Source organism: Sminthopsis crassicaudata, chromosome X (assembly GCF_048593235.1).
Source record: "Sminthopsis crassicaudata isolate SCR6 chromosome X, ASM4859323v1, whole genome shotgun sequence".
NCBI lineage: Eukaryota > Metazoa > Chordata > Mammalia > Dasyuromorphia > Dasyuridae > Sminthopsis > Sminthopsis crassicaudata.
Window position 1 is genome coordinate 1,405,122 of NC_133623.1, and position 17,824 is coordinate 1,422,945.

The 17,824-nt window shown below is 48.6% G+C and overlaps 1 protein-coding gene and 1 long non-coding RNA gene across 2 annotated transcripts; both read left to right on the forward strand.

The window, feature by feature from the left end:
• Positions 1-6,299: 6,299 nt before the first annotated feature.
• Positions 6,300-13,086, forward strand: LOC141548262 (uncharacterized). The gene is made up of 3 exons (XM_074277023.1): positions 6,300-8,031; positions 8,161-12,537; positions 12,927-13,086. Exons 2-3 carry the CDS (start codon positions 11,330-11,332, stop codon positions 13,084-13,086), a joined length of 1,368 nt encoding a protein of 455 aa, XP_074133124.1. The 5' UTR covers positions 6,300-8,031; positions 8,161-11,329.
• A 463-nt stretch (positions 13,087-13,549) lies between these two features.
• On the forward strand, positions 13,550-16,522 carry LOC141548496 (uncharacterized). Its single transcript, XR_012483979.1, has 3 exons — positions 13,550-15,237; positions 15,601-15,728; positions 16,071-16,522. It is a non-coding gene; the product is annotated as an uncharacterized LOC141548496 (long non-coding RNA).
• The last annotated feature ends 1,302 nt before the right edge of the window (positions 16,523-17,824 follow it).

Below are 17,824 nucleotides of genomic sequence, written 5' to 3' on the forward strand. Positions count from 1 at the left end.
CTGCACATATATATTGTACCTAGGATATACTATAAGATATTTAATATGTATGGGAATGCCTGCCATCTAGGGGAGGGGGTGGAGGGAAGGAGGGGAAAAATTCAGAACAAAAGGGAGTACAAGGGATAATGTTGTAAAAAATTACCTATGCATATGTACTGTCAAAAAAAAAAAACCAAACAAACATTGAATGTCTGGTTTAAATCGAACTTAATCGTCAAATCCCGTTTGGATTTGACATAATAATAATACTATGACTTGTTATTTTACTTGGATTTTATTGAAAAGTTTTCAATCAGTGACTGAGTTTAGCAGCTGTGTAGTAACTGGCTTATAGAGGAGTAAGAGACTGGAAGGAGAGAGCTCCATTAAGAGGCAAAGGGGTCAAAGGGCTCTCCCAGATCACATCACTGTGGAACTTCTGGATTTCCAGCCATGAGTCTCTGGGATTCCTTCCTCTGAAGCAAAACAACATACACTGGAAAAGGTGGGGAGCTTTCCCAAAGATGAGCCCATCTCTAGCCCATCCACCCCAAACAAGAACAGAAGGACCCACATCATTTAGGAAAGTGAACAAGAAGGAAATAGTCCAGGCTGTTACCACTGGGGAAATGCCTTTTGTGGTCACTGTAGGCAGAGGAGGCTATATACAACCACTCCCCCTCCCGTGTGACCTCCAGATATTTCAAACCGTCTTGGATGAGCGCACTAGTGATGAGCACAAGAGAGAATTCTACCAAAGCTGGCAACAAATACAAGGCAGCAACCTTCGCAGAACACTGCCTTGCTAGACAAAGACTCCCTCTGTCTAAAGAAATCGGACTCACAGGCTCTCTGGTCCTTCATTAGCCAGACCCAGGTGGGCCTGTTCCCCCTGAGGAGATGCAGGCAAATGGCATGTGTGGTTGAAGAACTGGACTAGGCCAAGCAGTGGGTGGATGTCTTTGGGTAGAACAAGAGAGGGACATCACTGACTAAAGGCAAGTGTTCCAAAAAAAGCTATCAGCCACTGACTCCCCTGTGGTCCAGACTGGTCAGAAAGACTCCCACCTAGGCAGCCGATAAAGGTGAAGTGGCCCACCATGTTTCACCACAGTACAGACAAAACACCACACTGGAGAAGGAAGAGTGATTTGGCCATGGCCGATGCCAGAGCTTGGAAGAAAGTGTTCCTGGAGGGTCTGAACTAAGGCGGTGGAAAGAAATGGACTGACAAGAGATGTTAGGGATGCATATTGGGATCGATAGACTTCACAAAATACTGGATGCAGGGAAGGGGGAGAAGATTAAGGAAGATTCAAGTTGTACAATTGGGCTGGCCCCAACAGAAAAGGGCTACTGAGAGTAGAGGCAGACTTAGGAAGATAATGTTGAGTTTGACAGAGCAGTGGGATTTCTGAGAGCTGGCAAAACGAGCATTAAATTTGGAGGCAGATGGGGGCAGCTAGGTGGCGCAGTGGATAGAGCACCAGCCCTGAATTCAGGAGGACCTGAGTTCAAATCTGGTCTCAGACACTTAACACTTCCTAGCTGTGTGACCCTGGGCAAGTCACTTAACCCCAGCCTCGGGGGGGGGGGGGGGGGGAGGAAGATTTAGAGGCAGAGAATCTGGGTTAAAATCCCAGCTTGGCCACTTATCACTTGGGTGCATTTGAGCAAATCATTTTTCTTGGGCAAATTTCTCTAGGCCTGAACATCTAATATATTAAATAAGAAAGTTGAACTAGGGAAGGGAAAAGAAAGATCCAAGCATTTATAGAGGACCTATTATATGCTATCATGATTAGTTTACAAGTACGGTCTCATAACAACGACGAGGTAGGTGCGATGATGATCCCATTTTACAGCTGAGGAAACTGAGGCAAATGGCGATGAAATGACTTGCCCAGAGTCACACATCGAGTAAATATCTGAAGTTGGATTCGAACTCAGTTTTTCTTGACCACGGGCAGCTAGATGGTGCAGTGGACAGAGTGCCAAACCTGGAGGCGGAAAAGCCTCCAGGTCAACTCTGACCTCTGTTTACCTGTTTCCTCAGTTGTAAAATGAGCTGGAGAAGGAAATAGCAAACCACTTGGCAAAGTAGACACTGATCTACTTGGCTACAAGTAAACAACAGCTTTCTTGACTCCAGGCCCAGCACTTTATCTAGCCGGCCACCAAGCTGGCCAGGAGACTTAAGCTCCAAGGTCCTTTCTAGTTTTAAATCTGTGATCCCACGAGAGACATCCAGTAGGCACTGGTGATGCTGTAAGACAGGTCAGGAGAGAAATTCCATTTGGATGTAAGATTTCCCTCATCTATAGGTATGATCCAGAACCCACGGAAGTTCTCTAACTCCCAACTTTCCTCTTTCAGTAGAAGGCATCTTCCCAGTTACACAGCTTGGCAAGCCGAGTCATATTTGCCTTTTCAATCTCTCTCACTCCAGAGAGCTCATCAACGGCTCCACAACATCTTTCTAATCCATTCCCTCTTAACTCAAAGGCTACCACATCGGTTCAGGCTCTTATCCCTTCTCACCTGAAATATTTTGATAAGCTTTCTAACTGATCTCTCCATGGCAGCTAGCCTCTGTTCTCTCTCATCCCCAGACTCCACAGTTGCCAAAATATAAGTCTCATTAAATTACTCTCCTACTTTGGGTCTTCTAGTAGCTCTTTATCAGCTCTAGGACAAAATATGATCTCTTCTGTTTAACATTTTAAACCCTCCATTATCTAGTTGCAACCTATGTTTTCAGAAATAGTAGAGGAAGGACAAGGGGATATTTATATCCTACTATGTGCCTGGCACTGTGCTAAGTGCTTTACAAATATGATCTCAAGGCAAACAGAAGTTAAATGATCATTTGGGCTCATACAGCTAGTGTCTGATGATAGATCTGAACTCGTTTTCTTGACTCCAGGTCCAGTCCACGGTGCACTATGGCCTCCCCTAGCTGCCTTGTACCTCCATGATACTCACTCCATGTTTGGGCCAAATCAGCCTAACGCCTTAATCCCCATAAATATTTGGGTTCCATTTCCTTCTGCCTACATCCTTCCATCCCTAGTGGAATCCCAGTTTCTTTTAAACTACAGCTTAGGTGATACACGTGACAGGTCTCTCCTCACCCCATTTCCCTGAAATGACTCTGTTTTGGGAGACGTATGAGTCCCCTGCCAGAGGAGGGACTGTCTCAGGTTTATCTTTGTATCCCTAGTGCCTGGCACAAAGAATCCCTCAAAAAGTGCTTGTTGACTCAGATTGAGAAAACACATAGAAGAAAAGGAAAGAGGGGGGGGCAAAGACCATACTTATGAAGCCTAAAGGAACAGATGAGGAGAAAGCAAAGGACTCCCATCAGTCAGGTGGGAGGGAAACTAGGGGAGAATAGGGTCACCACTAGCAAGGAAGGAGGGCTTGTACAAGACATCAACAGAGTAAAAAACAGTACAGAGAAATCAAGGCTGAGGACTGAGAAAAGGACACTAACATTTATTGTAGAAAGATCATTGGGGACTGGAGGGGAGAAAGTCTCTTGGAGGGACAGGGAGAGTCAGATTACAAGTGGTTCAAATATGATTTGGGCATGAGAAAGTAGAGCTACTAAGTTACATAGTTACGTAGTTCTTGGAAACAGTTACACCTTGAAGGAACCACAAGCTAAGAAATTGAGACATGTTACAGGCGGCCTGGTGGGAACCCGTAGATATGCAAAAGTTGACAAATGGGGAGAAAGGAGAAAGGGATAATTGAAGGAATGAGTGAGGAAGATCATGAAGGGGGGATAGACATGTGGCTTGCATTAATTTGGAGGGGGCATCTCTCTCAGACACTGGAACCTCCTCCAAGTAAAGTGGGGAGCCTGGAGTCAGCAAATTTGCCGGCTGAGCAGAGGACAGATGGAAGTAGGGAATTCTGTTTTAGACACATTGTTGCGAACAAGTTTATGGGACAGGCAGCTCAAAATGTCCAATAGGCAGTTGGAGGTGGAAGACTAGAGAGGTTCAAGCACTGAGGAATTCACTCTTTCTCCCCAAACTCTTTCCCTAACTCACTTCACTACTACTGCCAAGTGCACCCATAGCCTATTTCTACATGGATGTCATCCCTGCCACTTCCTGCTTTGCCACCCCACCACTGATTGCCAAGGCCTGGTGAGGCTGTCTTGACAACTTCTCCTGATTCAAGTGGCTTCTTAGTACCCACGGCCCCCAAATAGCATCTTCTGCTGTTTTCTCTCTTACTTTTCCTTACTCAAGCCCCCATATGTGGGCAAAGCAGTGACACTATTCCCATTCATTCCAGGGCTTTATCGAAGATTAGCTCTAACTTCTCTCGCCTACATGGACTGGCTCGACATAGATGTATCATCTATGTATCATCTCTCCATTCCACTGGGAGCTCCTTGAAGATGGTATGGTGTCTGCCTTTTGCCTTCCTTTCTACCCCAAGCACTGGGCACACAGCAGGTACTTGCAAAATGCTTGCTACCTTGACTGAGTTGCTCTTTTCCCGTTTGCCAGCTTGAGCTGGGCTAAATTTCTCCTTAATCTGTGGATCCTTCTGCTACTGGTTTGAATCTTTGTTTCTGCAGAGTAAAAACCATTTGGTTTGTTGATTGTTGGAGATGGGATGGACCTTTAGCACATCGTCTAGTTCTCTTACAACAAAAATTAATAAAAAGAGGAAAAAGAAACGAGCGATTGTGGGTTTAAGATCAATCCAAGAGAGCCTAAGGGTGGCCCGCCAGCTCGACTGGCACGCAACTCCTGGCCCTTGGTGGCCTAGAAAAGTGAGAGCAATAGGAGTGGGGAAGGGGCTGTGGGGGAGGGGCCCAACGACCTCCTCTAATCGATAGGCGGAGGGGTAGCTGAAATTTTTCCACCTACTCTGCGCATGCCCCATAGCGCCAGCCGGCCCACCGGCCCGCTCAGCCCGCCCAGGCTTTAATAACGTCATCAAAGTACACGTCACTTCGAACCAGGGTGGATCTGCCGCAGTGGGCAGTGAGCTCTCGGTGAGGCTGGTAGCTCCGCGGCTAGCCGCAGAGTTCCGCGATGCAGAACAGGCCGTCGCGCCCGGACCCCCGCAACGGTCCGCTCCGTGGCAGCGATCAACCATCCCGTGGATACTGGTGTTTCTGGTAGATCCGGAGCCACCGATGATCCACCGCCGCCACGGTACCGCCTTCCACCGCGGCCGCCACCACCGCGATCGGCCACTGCCTAATGTTGCTACAACCCCCCCCCCCAGTTCTTCCCCCCCACTTACCACCTAGCCATGCCGTTTGGGCGATTCTCGGGCTCACGGGCGCGGGAAAGGGTCCGCAATGCCTGGCTAAGCTGCGCCAATCAATGGCGCATCTTCCATGTGCTTGCCGAGCCCCGGCCGCGGGCTAACCCCAACTTCACCTGGGAACGCGCTGGATGGTCGCCGCTGAGCCGCCACAACTACGAGAAAGGAACCAGGTAGGAAGAAAATGAATGGCCTGGAGGTTAGGGGGGGTACTCGGAGACAAAGCGGGAACCTAGAACAATGCCCGGGAAAGGGAGGGAGGGGGAGGGGGGCCGCCCTGCCCAAGGGGAAGGAAGAGGGGGCTACGCAAGGGGCTTTTCCAGCTCGTACAGCCGATCTGTGACTTGGCCCTGGACTACAGATGAGACTCGGGGCAAGGTGAGGTTCGAAAGGGACGGCTGAAGGTCCCCTTCATGGTGGGACTGAGCGGGAGGACAACACCCCAAAATGGCGCCGGCAAGCTGAGGGTCAGATCGTTCTAGAAAAAAAAAACAACTGCGCTGACTGCGGCATTGCTTCCCCTTGTGGTGGTTTGGAGAAGAAAGCATTTTGTGCGCATGCCCATTCTAGCTCTACCTACCCCTCCCTTTGGCCCGCCTCCCCAGGCGGGCCCCGGAGCAGGCCCCACCTTCCTCCTCATCCGTCACTCTCCCCGCCCCTGGCCAGCCTCCCTTGCTCCTCCCCCGCTCCTCCTTTCTCTCTCCCTCCTCCCTCCTCCCAGGAAGGTCCAATCCCTGTCTGGCAAAGGCATTCAAGGCATTCATTCGTTTTCTAGGGCCGGCTTCCCAAGGACTCATCAAATGGGAAGTCCGACAAGGTTTGTAGAAAAGCGAGTCTGAACGTTCAAAAAGAAAAACCGGTCACCTGCATTTCAGTCCGCCGGCTGTCCTGGAATAACATTGCCTTCTTTTTCCTCTCTTTATGGTCACGTGAACAAGTTTCTTGGTGGAGCAGGGGCATTCTTAGTGAGGGCGGCAGTCCGGGACAGACAGCAAACAAGTCCAGAGTCCTCCAGCTAAGTCCTGGGGTTAGGGTAGAAGAGGAGGCGGAACCAAACAAGATGTACCCCGGGGGAGGCAGGGTGCCGGGGGACAGCATGAGGCACACACCTCCAAAATCGAAAGCATATCTTGGATATCTTTGCTATTTAAAGAAGGGGCCCTCCCGGAGAGCGCTGCAAAAAACGCAAACCCTCACCCGGGACCAAGAGTGTCGTCCTCTGAGATGGCTTGGGAAGGAAATGTCCCCGAGGTCATCGGGTGAAGGGGTGGGAATCCTGACCTGCAGCACAAGGCTCCGTTGTGACTAGATTTCCGTGGGTTTGCACTTTCTGTCCCTCTCAAAAGGAGTTCATCTGCCACAAGAAAACGTTCTTTGCAGCACCCCGGGCAAACCCCTCCCATCCCTGCTGCCACTGAAACCTGGGAAAGAACGGAGGTTTCACATCAGACCTGGCAAATTGGCATAAGATTCAGGGGAGGCCTAAATGCACTGGGGGGGGGGGGCGTTCTAAAATGAACTGCTCATTCTAGAAGGCAGTTTAGAATTCTGCCAGAAAAGGGAGGCTTGCGCCCCAGAACAGCCAGGCCCAAAAAAGGTATCCAAAGCTGCAGAACCTTTGTAGCAGCAGCAAAGAGGCCGAGAGTCAGAGGCGGCCAACTGCCTGGGTAAGCTGTGGCCCCTGTAGGCAATGAAATATTCTGTAGTAAAGAGAGCATGCAAGGTGGTGAGGGAGTGTGCAAGCAGTCCATTCATCAGCACCCAGAGAGCACCAGAGGGACCCTGCAATAGAAATGCTAAGCTCACTCAGAGGAGTTTCTATATGAAATGAAGGGGAAATCAGGTCCCCAAAAGACCAAGTCCAGAAACCATTTTTCCTCCCTCAAACAAGGGGGAAAAGGGCATATAATGGGGTGGCTCTACATGGGGTGTTTGTACTCTGGTGAGGGGGGCTGTGAATCGACTGAGGTGAATATTCATGATATTTTTAAGTAAGTTTTTGATAAAAGTAGTTAGAAAATAAGGTGTTTTTTGTTTTGTTTTGCTGAGGCAGTTGGGGTTAAGTGGCTTGCCCAAGGTCACACAGCTAGAGAAAATTAAAGTTTTGAGGCTATTTTTCTTTGCAGAAAAGGAAGAGACTACCCACCACTCCACTGCACTGATCAGCAGGGCCTTCTGCTGAAGGCTCCTTGGTATACCGAGTTTCTCTGACTCTTTTCTCGTTCGCAGTTGTCTACTTAACAATTAAAAGAACTATGTCCATCTGGCTGTGTAACCCAAACAAGGTACCAGAGGAAAAACCGGAATGGTCCACTGAGGTCACAAAGAGCACCCCCCATCAGGCGGACTCCTCGCATCAATTTCTGAACATGGAGCCACAGGGCCAGATGTGCAGCTTCTCATGATCTGCCGTTTGCTTTGTCTCCATGTTTTGAGAGGTACAGCTCTCCCCCCCCATCTAAAGCCATCTTTTGTTTGGGAAGTCGGGGCCAGTATTTGGAGCAATTCTAGCCTTTGTCCTTAGGGGGTGGGGAGTCACAGTCAGGCCTCCACTGCCTTTGGGAGTAGGGAGGTGTATGACCTGGGTCCCCATCTGAAGCCATCTTGGGGTAGCTCCAGGCTGTGCCTCTGGCATGTGCAAATCAGAATCTGCCTTCACCTGGAGTCACCCTTCATTTGAGGAGGTCACCACTTGCGTGTCTGCTCCATTTGGGGAAGCAGCGCCCACGACTCCGTCTGTATGCTCGGGTCAGTATACACTCGTTTGGGAATGTTTGTGCTTTCACCTCTCTGTGCCTCTATCTTTCACTTGGGGAAATCGTGTCTTGGTTTTTCACAGGGGAAATTACTGTACAAGTTTCTGTCTTCTTTTTGCAGGCCGTGCCCACGGGACCTCTGTGGAATCCTACCTGTGCCTGCATCTTGGTTTTGAAGAGCTACCACCTGTGTATCCCATCACATGGAGATCTGTGGTGTATGTCTTCTGCTAATTACTCCCTGAGCCTGGACCCAGAGCCACCTTCTGGGAATTAATGCTTGGGCCTGCATTGCTTTTTGGGAATTACCACCTGTGTTGCCACTTCCTTTGGAATTACCACCCGTGCCTGCACATGGAGCCATCTTTGGGGAGCACTGGCCTGTGCCTCCATCTCTTTAGGGAGCCACAGCCTGTGTATTGGTCCTTGGGGGGGAGGGGAACTACAGTTGAGCCTCTTGTTGCCGAGGGCAAGGAAATCTATATGGCCTGGATTTGCATCTGGAGCCATCTTTGGGGAGCTAAAGCCTGTGCCTCTAGCATTTGGAAATGAGTCTGCCTTCACCTGGAGCCAACTTTGGGGAGCTCCAGCAAGAGCCAGTTTTCATTTGGGAAATTGCCACGTGGACCTCCACTAAATTTGGGGAATCACCATCCATTGTTCCATCTTTTATTTGGGAAATTGCCATTTGTGCTTGTACCTCATTTTGAGAATGACCTCTCCACGCCTCCATTTCTTATTTGAGGAATCACCTGTTCATGCCATCATTTTTCGTTTTGGGAATCAATCTCCTTGAGAATTTGCCACCTCCTTTTGGGAGTTTCCACCCATGCTTGCCTCTGGAGTCATTTTGGGGGAGCTGCAGTCTGTACCTCCAGTTTTGAAAGGGAGTTACAGCTTGTATATTTTTCCTTACGGGGAAGGAAACATAATCTTGAGCTTCTGTGGCCAGAGGCCTGGGTGGCTTTATGGCCTGGGCTTGCATCTGGAGTCATTTGGGGAGCTATAGCCTGGGCCTCTAGAGTCTGAAACCACCATTGGGAATTGCCACCTATCCCCTGAATGTGGAGCCATCTTTGTGGAGTTACAGTCTGTGCTTCCATCTTGGCAGAGGAAACTACAGCCTGTGCATTGGTCCTTCGGGGGAGGAGAGCTATAGTTTGAGGCTCTGTAGCCTTCGAGGGCAAGGAAACCTATGTGGCCTGGCTGTCCATCTGGAGCCACCTTTGGGGGAGCAGCAGCCTGTGCCTCTAGCCTTTGGAAAGGAGTCTGCCTTCACCTGGAGCCAGCTTGGGGGAACTCTAGTTAGAGCCATTTTTCATTTGGAAAATTGCCACATGTATCTCCAACTCATTTGGGGAATCACCACCCATAATTCCATCTGTGCATCTGGGGAATTACCACTGGTCACTCCATCTTTTATTTGGGGAAGCCATTTAGAAAATTGCCATTTGTGCTTTAGCCCATTTTGAGAATTCTATCTCCACGCCTCCATTTCTTATTTGGGGAATCACCTATTTGTGCCTCCATTTTTCATTTGGGAATTGCAATCCACGCTAATGTCTCCTTTTGGAAATTACAGCCTCTGCCTCAATGAGCTTTTGGGAATTATCCTGTGTGCCTCCTTCGTGGCTTTTGGAAATTAGTACCTATGCCCACGTACCATTTTGGGAATTTCTATCATTGCCTCCATCTTGCTTTTTAGGAATCATCTCCTGTACCTCCATCTTGGTCTGGGATATACAGGCTATATGCCCGCTTACCTTCAGGCAATTAGCTACATGTATTACAGGCTCCTTTTGGGAATTAGCAGCTGTACCTGCATGTGGAGCTATTTTGGGGGAGCTACAGTCTGTGCTTCCATTTGTGAAAGGGAGTCACATCCTATATTGGTCCTTGGGGGGAGAGGAGCTAAAGTCTCTGTGGCCTTTGAGGTTTATGGCCTGGGTGTCTATCTGGAGCCATCTTTGGGGAGCTCCAGCCTGTGCTTCTAGCATTTGGAAATGAGTCTGCCTTCACCTGGAGCCAGCTTTGGGGAGCTCCAGTGAGAGCCAGTTTTCATTTGGAAAATTGCCACATGGACTTCACCTCATTTGGGGAATCACCACCCATTGTTCCATCTGGGGAATTGCCATTTGTGCTTGCACCTCATTTTGAGAATGACCTCTCCATGCCTCCATTTTTTATTTGCAGAATCACCTCCATGAGCCTACATTTTCATTTCTGGAATCAATCTCTAGACATCTGCCTCCTTTTGGAAATTAAAGCCTGTGTCTCCATCGTGGCTCTTTGGGAATTTCTACCTGTGCCTTCATCTTGGTTTTTTGGGGAAGATATGTACACCCTGTGCCTCCCATTATGGGGAGATGGACTGTACATCTGTTGCTTTCTGGGAATTACCACCTCTGCTGCTGCCTCCTTTGGGAATTACCACCTGTGCCTGCATCTGGAACCAGCTTTGGGGAGCACCAACCTGTGCCTCTCTCTTTTCAAAGGGAGATGCCGCCTTTATATTGGTCCTTGGGGGGAGGGGAGTTAAGAGCTACAATTGGGCCTCTTGTTGCAATCGAGGGCAGGAAAGTTTGTGGCCTGGGTCTACATCTGGAGTCATTTGAGAAGCCAGCTTGCAGGAATCATCACCTGTACCTGCATTGCCTTCCTGGGAATTACCACCTCTGCAGCTGCCTCCTTTGGGAATTACTACCTGTGCTTGCCCCAAGTGGAGCCATCTTGGGGGAAAACCAGCCTATGCATTGGTCCTTGCGGGGAGGGGAGCTATAATTTGAGCCTCTTGTTGCCATTGAAGGCATGGAGGGTTATGGTCTGGGTCTCCATCTAGAACCATCTTTGAGGAGCTACAGCCTATGCCTCTAGAATCTGGAGCCATCTCTGGGAATTACCAGCTGTCTTACACCTTCTTTAAGGAATTACCACCTGTGCCTCCATCTTTTTGGAGGGAGCCACAGCCTGTGTATTGCTCCTTGGGGGGAGGGAGCTACAGTGGGGCCTCTTTTGCCATTGTGTTCATCTGGGGAATTGTCACTGATCACTCCATCTTTTATTTGGGAAATTACCATTTGTGCTTGTACCTCATTTTGAGAATTACATCTCCATGCCTCCATATTTTATTTGGGGAATCACCTATTTGTGCCTCCATTTTTAATTTGGGAATCAATCTCCATGCTTCTGCCTCCTTTTGGAAATTATAGCCTGTGCCTCTGTGCCCTTCTGAGAACTACTGCCTGTGTCTCCATTCTTGCTTTGGGAAATTACTACCACTGGGCCTACACATGCATTTGGAAATAATCTTTTGCCTCCATCTTGGTTTGAGAGGAGCCACTGCCTGTGCCAGTAGGTGGAGATATAGGTTGTATTTTTGTTGCCTTTTGGGAATTACCACCAGAGCCTGCATTGCCTTTTGGGAATTACCACCAGTGTCTTGCATTGCCTTTTGGGAATCACCACCAGAGCCTGCATTGCCTTCTGGGAATCACCACCAGTGTCTGCATTGCCTTTTGGGAATCACCACCAGAGCCTGCATTGCTTTTGGGAATTACCACCAGTGTCTGCATTGCCTTTTGGGAATCACCACCAGAGCCTGCATTGCCTTTTGGGAATTACCACCAGTGTCTGCATTGCCTTTTGGGAATTACCACCAGAGCCAGCATGCATTGCCTTTTGGGAATTACCACCAGTGTCTGCATTGCCTTTTGGGAATACCACTAGAGCCTGCATTGCCTTTTGGGAATTACCACCAGTGTCTTGCATTGCCTTTTGGGAATTACCACCAGAGCTTGCATTGCCTTTTGGGAATTACCACTAATGTCTGCATTGCCTTTTGGGAATTACAACCAGAGCCTGCATTGCCTTTTGGGAATTACCACCAGTGTCTTGCATTGCCTTTTGGGAATTACCACCAGAGCCTGCATTGCCTTTTGGGAATTACCACCAGTGTCTGCATTGCCTTTTGGGAATTACAACCAGAGCCTGCATTGCCTTTTGGGAATTACCACCAGTGTCTTGCATTGCCTTTTGGGAATTACCACCAGAGCCTGCATTGCCTTTTGGGAATTACCACCAGTGTCTGCATTGCCTTTTGGGAATTACCACCAGAGCCTGCATTGCCTTTTGGGAATCACCACCAGAGCCTGCATTGCCTTTTGGGAATTACCACCAGTGTCTTGCATTGCCTTTTGGGAATTACCACCAGTGTCTGCATTGCCTTTTGGGAATTACCACCAGTGTCTGCATTGCCTTTTGGGAATTACCACCAGAGCCTGCATTACCTTTTGGGAATTACCACCAGTGTCTTGCATTGCCTTTTGGGAATTACCACCAGAGCCTGCATTGCCTTTTGGGAATTACCACCAGTGTCTGCATTGCCTTTTGGGAATTACAACCAGAGCCTGCATTGCCTTTTGGGAATTACAACAGAGCCTGCATTGCCTTTTGGAATTACCACCAGAGGCTGCATTGCCTTTTGGGAATTACCACCAGAGTCTGCATTGCCTTTTGGGAATTATTCTGTGCCTCTATCTGAAGTCATCTTTTTTTTTTTTTTTTTTTTTTTTCTTTTTTTGGAGGCGGGGAGTAATAGCTTGAGTCTCCTTGCCTTTGGGCCATCACCACTTATGCCATTCTCCTTTTGGAAAGTTAAAGCCTGAGTCTCCCACTTTTAAGAAGGCACAAGCTGTACTTGGGGTGGGGGAAGTACAGCCTGTGCCAGCTTCTTTTGGGGGGTTACAAACTGAGTTTTATTCTTTGGAAAGATGCATCCTGGGCATCCTCTAGCCAGAGGAGGTACAAGTTGCATTTTTGCCTCTGGGGAGGTTCGGCTGTGGCTGCCTCCTTTTAAAAATGCCCCTCTGTGCCTATGTCTCCTTTTAGGAATCTGCACGAGTGGCTGCATTATTTTGGGGGAATCATTACCTGGTGGGGATTACAGCTTATTCCTGTATCTGGAGCCATCTTTGGGAGCTTCAGCCTGTTTGTCCATCTCCTTGTGGAGAATTGGAGTCTGTCTGTGCAGGTCTTTTGGGAGCTCTAGCTTATGCCTTTCTGTTTTGGGGAAGGTACAACCTGTGCTCCAACTGGAGCCGTTTTGGCAGAGTTACAGTATGAATCTCTCCATCCTCGGGGTGGTACAGCCTGAGTCTCTCCTTGTTTGGGGAGAAACAGCCTGTACTTCAGGATTTGGGGGGGGGAAATAAGATGCCTGCAACACCTTTTAGGGAGGGGGAAGTTTGTGAGGATACAACTTATTCTTCTCTTCTTAGACCTTAGTCTTCGTCTGGGCTATTGGGAAATATTGTCTGTGCCTCCATCTGGCCTTCTGGAAATACTACCTGTGCCTCCATTTTGTTTTTTGGAAGATATCACCAGTGCCTCCGTCTGGCCCTTTGGGGAAATATCACCTGTGCGTCCGGCTGGCCGTTTGGGAAATATCACCAATGTTTCCATCTGGGTTATTGGGAAATATCACCTGTGCCTCCGTCTGGCCTTTTGGGGAAGTATCACCTATGCGTCCGTCTGGCCATTTGGGAAATATCACCTGTGCGTCCGTCTGGCCTTTTGGGAAATATCACCTGTGCGTCCATCTGGCCTTTTGGGAAATATCACCTGTGCCTCCGTCTGGCCTTTTGGGGAAGTATCACCTATGCGTCCGTCTGGCCGTTTGGGAAATATCACCTGTGTTTCCATCTGGGTTATTGGGAAATATCGCCTGTGTCTCCGTCTGGGCTATTGGAAAGTATCACCTGTGCCTCCGTCTGGCCCTTTTGGGAAATATCACCTGTGCCTCCGTCTGGCCCTTTTGGGAAATATCACCTGTGCCTCCGTCTGGCCCTTTTGGGAAATATCACCTGTGCCTCCGTCTGGCCCTTTTGGGAAATATCACCTGTGCGTCCGTCTGGCCGTTTGGGAAATATCACCTGTGCCTCCGTCTGGCCCTTTGGGGAAGTATCACCAATGTTTCCATCTGGGTTATTGGGAAATATCACCTTTGCCTCCGTCTGGCCTTTTGGGGAATTATCACCTGTGCCTCCGTCTGGCCCTTTGGGGAAATATCACCTGTGCGTCCGTCTGGCCGTTTGGGAAATATCACCTGTGTTTCCATCTGGGTTATTGGGAAATATCACCTGTGCGTCCGTCTGGCCGTTTGGGAAATATCACCTGTGCCTCCGTCTGGCCCTTTGGGGAAATATCGCCTGTGCCTCCGTCTGGCCCTTTGGGGAAATATCACCTGTGTTTCCATCTAGGTTATTGGGAAATATCGCCTGTGCCTCCGTCTGGCTCTTTTGGGAAATATCACCTATGTTTCCATCTGGGTTATTGGGAAATATCACCTGTGCCTCCGTCTGGCCTTTTGGGGAAGTATCACCTTTGCCTCCGTTTGGTCGTTTGGGAAATATCACCTGTGTTTCCATCTGGGTTATTGGGAAATATCGCCTGTGCCTCCGTCTGGCCCTTTTGGGAAATATCACCTGTGCCTCTGTCTGGCCTTCTGGGAAATACCACTTGTGCCTCCATTTTGTTTTCGGGGAAATATTGCCTGTGCCTCCGTCTGGCCTTTTGGGAAATCTCACCTGTGTCTCTTAAATGGGTTCTTGGGAAGTATCACCTATGCCTCCAGGACTGGCCTTTTGGGAAATACCGCCTATATCACCATTTTGTTTTTTGGGAAATATTGCCTGTGTCTCCGTCTGGGTTATTGGGGAAATATTGCCTTTGCCTCCATTTTGTTTTGGGGGAAATATCACCTGTGCCTCCGACTGGCCTTCTGGGAATTTTACTGCCTGTGGCCCAAAGGAGAGGTCCTTTGGGGAAGGAGAATACAACCTTTGTTTCCAATCTTGTTTACAGCTTTTTGTCTTTTCTTTTTGTTGTGTTTTGGGAGGAGGGGGGTGGTTTATGTATGACTTCTGCCTTCTATATTTTGTGTCTTTTTTGTGGTCTTTACCTTCTGTCTCACTGTGTTTTTTTTTTTTTTTTCTTTTTGCAGTCTCTACCTCCATCTGTTAAGGATAGAAATTACATCTTCCTCGAATCATCTTACCTCCTGGTTAAACACCTTCAACAACCTTTGTTTTCACTAAGATGATTTCAAGTTTTATCTCCATCCTAAGAGACAAGGCATCCTTCCCAAAATGCAGTGCTGAATGAGAACTGAACATCGGATCTCAGATGGGACCTGAGGAAGGTGTGATTACCTTTTGTCAAAAAACATAGATCTGGAAGGAATCTTATGGGGCACCTAGTCCACCATTCCCCAGGCGAGGAAGTAAATCCAGAGAAAAGATTTGCTCCATCATCCCGGTCACTGAGATTCAGACATATCTTTTGACTCCAGGGTGCCCCTTATTTTCTGTGATATAGAAATAGCCATGGAAACAGAGCAAAATTATCAGTAAAGGTCTGGAAGTTCACAGTTTTATGCCACTGAATCACAGGTACCACCTGGGGCTTCCTTTCATTAGTTAATTAAGATTCTAATCTAAATCTAATGATCTGAATGGAAGAGATTATCTACCCCATTTGGAACTAAGTGTGGTTTTTATTCTAGGGGCAGACATGGACCAGAATCCCCCAAAAGAAGGAGGTGTGGAAAGCTGAACTGGGTCCCATTGGAGGGGGTATTCCGTCATGACCTGGGGGCGGGGGGGGAGGACGACGACAACGACTGAAGGACAGGTAAGTGCTGATGGGAGGGAAGGCTTTTGTCTTCTTTCGGTTTGGACAGCTGAGATCAAGTTCCCTTCTTTAGCCTCTAGAATTATTGGGCCAGAGTATTACCTGTGCTACCTCAAGCCAATTGTTTCCTATCTCTGAAACTTGGTTTCTTCACCTGAAAAATATGCTGATGAGTTAACCAGATGATCTTACAAGTTTCTTGTAGTTCTAAATCCTATGACTGTTCCCTGCTCAAAATCCATTAACTTTTTTAAACTCTTTGTTGCCCCAACATTATAAAGAGAACTCTCTTCTCCTTCCAGAGGCTGGGATCAAACACTAACTTTTTCTTTTTCTTTTTAGAAACAACCCAAAAAACGGAGGCGGGAGTACACTTTGCAAAGCCTTAAGACCACAGTGGCCCTCATGGATCAGCTTCCAAAAGACCTCTAGCCCCCACAACCGGACCAGAAGGCCTGGCTGGCTTTCCATCTCTTACTGCTGTTGACTGACTGGACTACCCGCTACCTTCTGGCCATATCCATTAAGTCCCAGTCTTGGAAGACTCAGCCTCTCTCTGGGTCATTCTTTCTGGCAGCATGAGGAGTCTGTTACAGTGATATTCCACAGGCTGGCCCCGTGGAATAGAAGCTTCTGGAAGAGATTAGCCTTCCCTTTCTGTCTTGGTAGCTCTAAAAGTTGGCACTGAATATGTGTAAGAGATACCTGTTTAACTGAATTGCATTATTAAATACATTGTTTTTATCTGACATTTATATAGTATGGCAATAAACTTGCTAATGTGGCCAAAACAAGCTTTTGTCCTGATTTTTAATGCTCTGATCAGCATGAGGATCCAGGCAGGCTACCAGGCTGGCCTCCAAAAGACTAGGCCAGTTCACATTGCTACCAGCAGGCTCAGGTGTCCCTCCCCTCCCCCTGGCCGCTACCACTATCACATGAGGTTTGCCAGTGGAAAGGGTAACAAACAAAAAAAGCCGGGAAGCCCTGGATTCAAGGTTGCCTCTGAGGCACAGCTACTAGGTGATTCTGTACCTGAGACAGCTGAGTCTGGAAGGTCACAGAGATGGTACCAACTTCTTGGCAGAGGGAGCTTCCTCACCAATCTCTTTCTCTTTCTCACACACACGTATCCAGTGATGCTTTTCATTTTCTGGGTGCTGGAGAGATCTACCACAAACATTCCTGGGCCATCTGGAGTCCAAGAAAAGTCTCCTTGGAGGTTCCCAGAGCCATCGTCTCTGCAGCCCAGAGAGCTCTAAACTCAGAGCTGCTGCTGACTAGATGTATATCAGTGTCAAGAGGAAATGGAAGCCCCCCATGGGATACACACACACACACACACTTCTAGTAGCAGAGCTCAGGACTCGCCTGTAGTTTGCCATGCCTCAGCATGGGCCAATGCTAAGGGCTCGCTCAGTGTTCTTTGTTTATATCCCTACCAAGCTGACAGGCTCTGGGAAGACCTCCAGGCTCTCTACCTTGGCTCATTCGCTTCTGAACCCGGGCAATGCTTCCTTCCTTGCCCCTCTCTGCTAGCTGCCTTCAAGGCATCCCAAGTTCCACCTTCCAGAAAACCAAGTTCACCCAGAGTTTCCTAAAACTAGGCCTCAAAGGCCCAAATCTCCTTATTCCCAATAACCCTGGCAGCACACTCTGCCAGGACACCGCACTGCCACCTTCGCATCCCTCTCAGTGCCCCACAACACACATGGCAAGCTTTAGGGGGACCGGTCTCACTACTAAGTTCTCCCCGCAGAAATCACCCCTTCCTGATACAAGAAGCTTTCCAGCTTGTTCTTTCCCCCTCTTCCCCACGGAAATAGAGCGAGGCGGCAGCCTCTACTTACAGTCCCGAGGAGGCAGTCCACAGTCTGTCCTGTCCGTCACAGACCCATTTCCATCTCGGGCTTTGGCCACCCCAGGTGTCTGTAGTTATGAAGAGGGAGGGGGAGGACAACGAGGGGAGGAGGAGTGTCAGATTCTCCACACTGAAGCAACTGTTAATGCATGAGACTTTAAAGTAATAGCAGCCTGTCTAGGGGCGCCTTGTTTGCCAGGAAATGTGACATCAAAACCCCAAGGGGTCAGGGCCA

Bases quoted from the DNA above. Each gene is read 5' to 3' on its own strand.
- LOC141548262 (XM_074277023.1), top strand. From the start codon at position 11,330: ATGCATTTGGAAATAATCTTTTGCCTCCATCTTGGTTTGAGAGGAGCC. The intron at 12,538-12,926 runs GTCTGCATTGCC...GTCTCCTTTTAG, and splicing joins TTTTGGGAATTACCACCAGA to GAATCTGCACGAGTGGCTGC.